The 2329-nt window shown below is 29.8% G+C and overlaps 1 protein-coding gene across 1 annotated transcript in view; it reads right to left on the bottom strand.

The window, feature by feature from the left end:
• Positions 1-2001, bottom strand: part of DNAJB14 (DnaJ heat shock protein family (Hsp40) member B14) — a 23651-nt gene extending 21650 nt beyond the window's left edge. The window contains exon 1 of the mRNA XM_023531401.1: positions 1810-2001. Coding sequence (XP_023387169.1) covers positions 1810-1964 — 155 coding nt within the window. The 5' untranslated portion in view covers positions 1965-2001. The remainder of the gene's footprint in view (positions 1-1809) is intronic.
• Positions 2002-2329: the final 328 nt, after the last annotated feature.

Below are 2329 nucleotides of genomic sequence, written 5' to 3'. Positions count from 1 at the left end.
TTTTTTTCTTATAACTCTCAGAGGATAACCTTATCCCTAATTTCACAGAGAATATAGAAGCCAACAACAGACAGAAACTCCCTCAATGTTTTACGTTTCCAGCTGGCCAACTCTGGTCATATACAAAATGTATTGCACCCACCATCATCTTTCATTCTTCCATTCTTAATATGTCCCTCTGCCTAAATACTAAAACGAAAAGATAGAAAAACAAAGTGCTGTTTTCCCTTCCTTATTTCTACCACACCTTGAGCTATTTCTCTTTTACTTCCAAGGCTATAGTAAATTAACAAAATATATATTTAAAAAAATAACATAAGGTTTAGGATATTCCTATTCTCCAAAATTTTCAATTACATTGTCAAATAGTATTTTCAAATATATAGGTGATTCTATAGTCTTTCAAAAAAAAAAATCACAAAATGATTCTAAATAAAAATCACATACATACAATTAACTTTAGGTCTTTCATTGTAAACATGTTCTCCCAATAAAAGGTAATTTCTACAAGAAAATAAAATTTGTTTCCTGATAGATGTGGTTTCCTGGAATTCATTTCAGCACACTATTTAATTAAAGCTTTTTCTTAAAGAAATTCAAAAGCAAATCTCATTTACTGACTTATCTCACATATTCAGCCACCTCTGACACAGTAGTATAGTTATAAAAGTGGTTAACAACATTATATTCTCAAAGTGCTTCACTACCGTTTGTGCTAATCAAATACCCTTGACCAAGGCTTTACCAAGATTAAGGGAGTCTTTTACAAGCTATAGTATCTAAATATATAAAGAAAAAAGCAAAATATAAATACATTGCTATTTGATCAAAAATGATTTTAATTTCAAATTTTGGTGAGTAAAAAAGAGTGAACTAAAAAGCAAGAATGGAGAAAAATGGGTGAGAAAAGAAATGAAGAGAAAAATAAATGGATAAGAAAAGGCAACAGAAAAAGACAATCTAGTTTTACCTGCTCTTCACTTAAGCTAATTCACTATATTATAATTCACTCTCCATGTGAATTATCCAATTAATCACTGTTCAGAGTCCTTTATCTTTACACTTTAGTTTCCCTAGAGCAATATTCGTACAACATCAGTACAGCTTCCTTAAGCTGTAGTGAGAAATAAAACACTATTTTCTCTAGTGTTTCATACTCAAAGGTTCATGTCTAGAATTTTTTTTCTTAATTATAAGGTTATCTAGTAAAGTCAAATCCCTAAAACCCAGTTCATAATTTTTCAACTCTACCTAATTCTTCTACTTTAAGTAGAAGTGTATCACAAGGTAAAAATAAAATACTGAGACAATATTTAACAGAGTGAATAAACTAAAAGGAGAGGATATTGTGGAGTTTGCCTATGTATAAAGATAGCTTTAGGAAAGAACAGAAACAAAACTACCATTAACATAAGTGGGATACTGAAGATGCTGTAGGTATTGTCCTCAATTTATCTCTTATATGAAATTTTCCTGCTTTCATATATACATAAGACAAACCAATTCTTTATCCTCTTTCAATATTATTATCTAAACTCTGTTCTGTATCAAAAAATTGAAATAATTTTCCTTAAAAATAATGATCTGGAATTTTATGGTTTTTAGTTACTTTAAAAGATGGAAACTTCCATGAAGTTGGAATTGTACTGACTGATTTTATAAAGAATATAAAGCATAAGACACTCAGAGTTCAATTCTTTGATGTCTATTCTTTTACTGACTTATTATTCAAACACTTTTTATGTGTTATAACATTTAAAAATTACTTTAGTATAAACTGTAGTTGAGATATAAATAATTTATTCCTACCTGAGAACTCCATCTACTTGGTCTTTGGTGTAGCCTTTTCCACTTTCACCACCACCAGATGTGCCGTCTTTTGTGCAATTAGGCTTGCTTTGATCACCACTACCTGATGGTTTTCTGCAATGAGGGCTATTTCCAGCTGTGCTTCCATTTTTCATAATTATTTCCAATAGTGCTGTAGAAAGATACAGAAAGCATACTATGCCTGATTACATCCAAGTACATACACAAGATCTTGAGAAGAAAGTTATAAAGTTGACAAACTAAGAATCATGTACTCTAAAATATTCGCCATAAGGTTATTAAAAGTAGTAAGTATTCCCTGATGCACTTAACTGTTTATAGACCACTAATCACCATTTAGAAATATAATATTAAAAAATTTACAGCTAATAACTCAAAATTACTACCTTTCAATTATGACCTACTTTTATTTGTCATATTATATGGTTAAACCAGAGAATACCAAAGGAAAAAAAGGTAGTTTTTAAAATAGCCAATGAAATATCTACAACTAACCGAA

Source organism: Pteropus vampyrus, unplaced genomic scaffold (assembly GCF_000151845.1).
Source record: "Pteropus vampyrus isolate Shadow unplaced genomic scaffold, Pvam_2.0 Scaffold67, whole genome shotgun sequence".
Classification (NCBI taxonomy): Eukaryota; Metazoa; Chordata; class Mammalia; order Chiroptera; family Pteropodidae; genus Pteropus; species Pteropus vampyrus.
The sequence above is the reverse complement of the archived record's forward strand: the minus strand, read 5'-3'. Positions and strand labels throughout refer to the sequence as shown.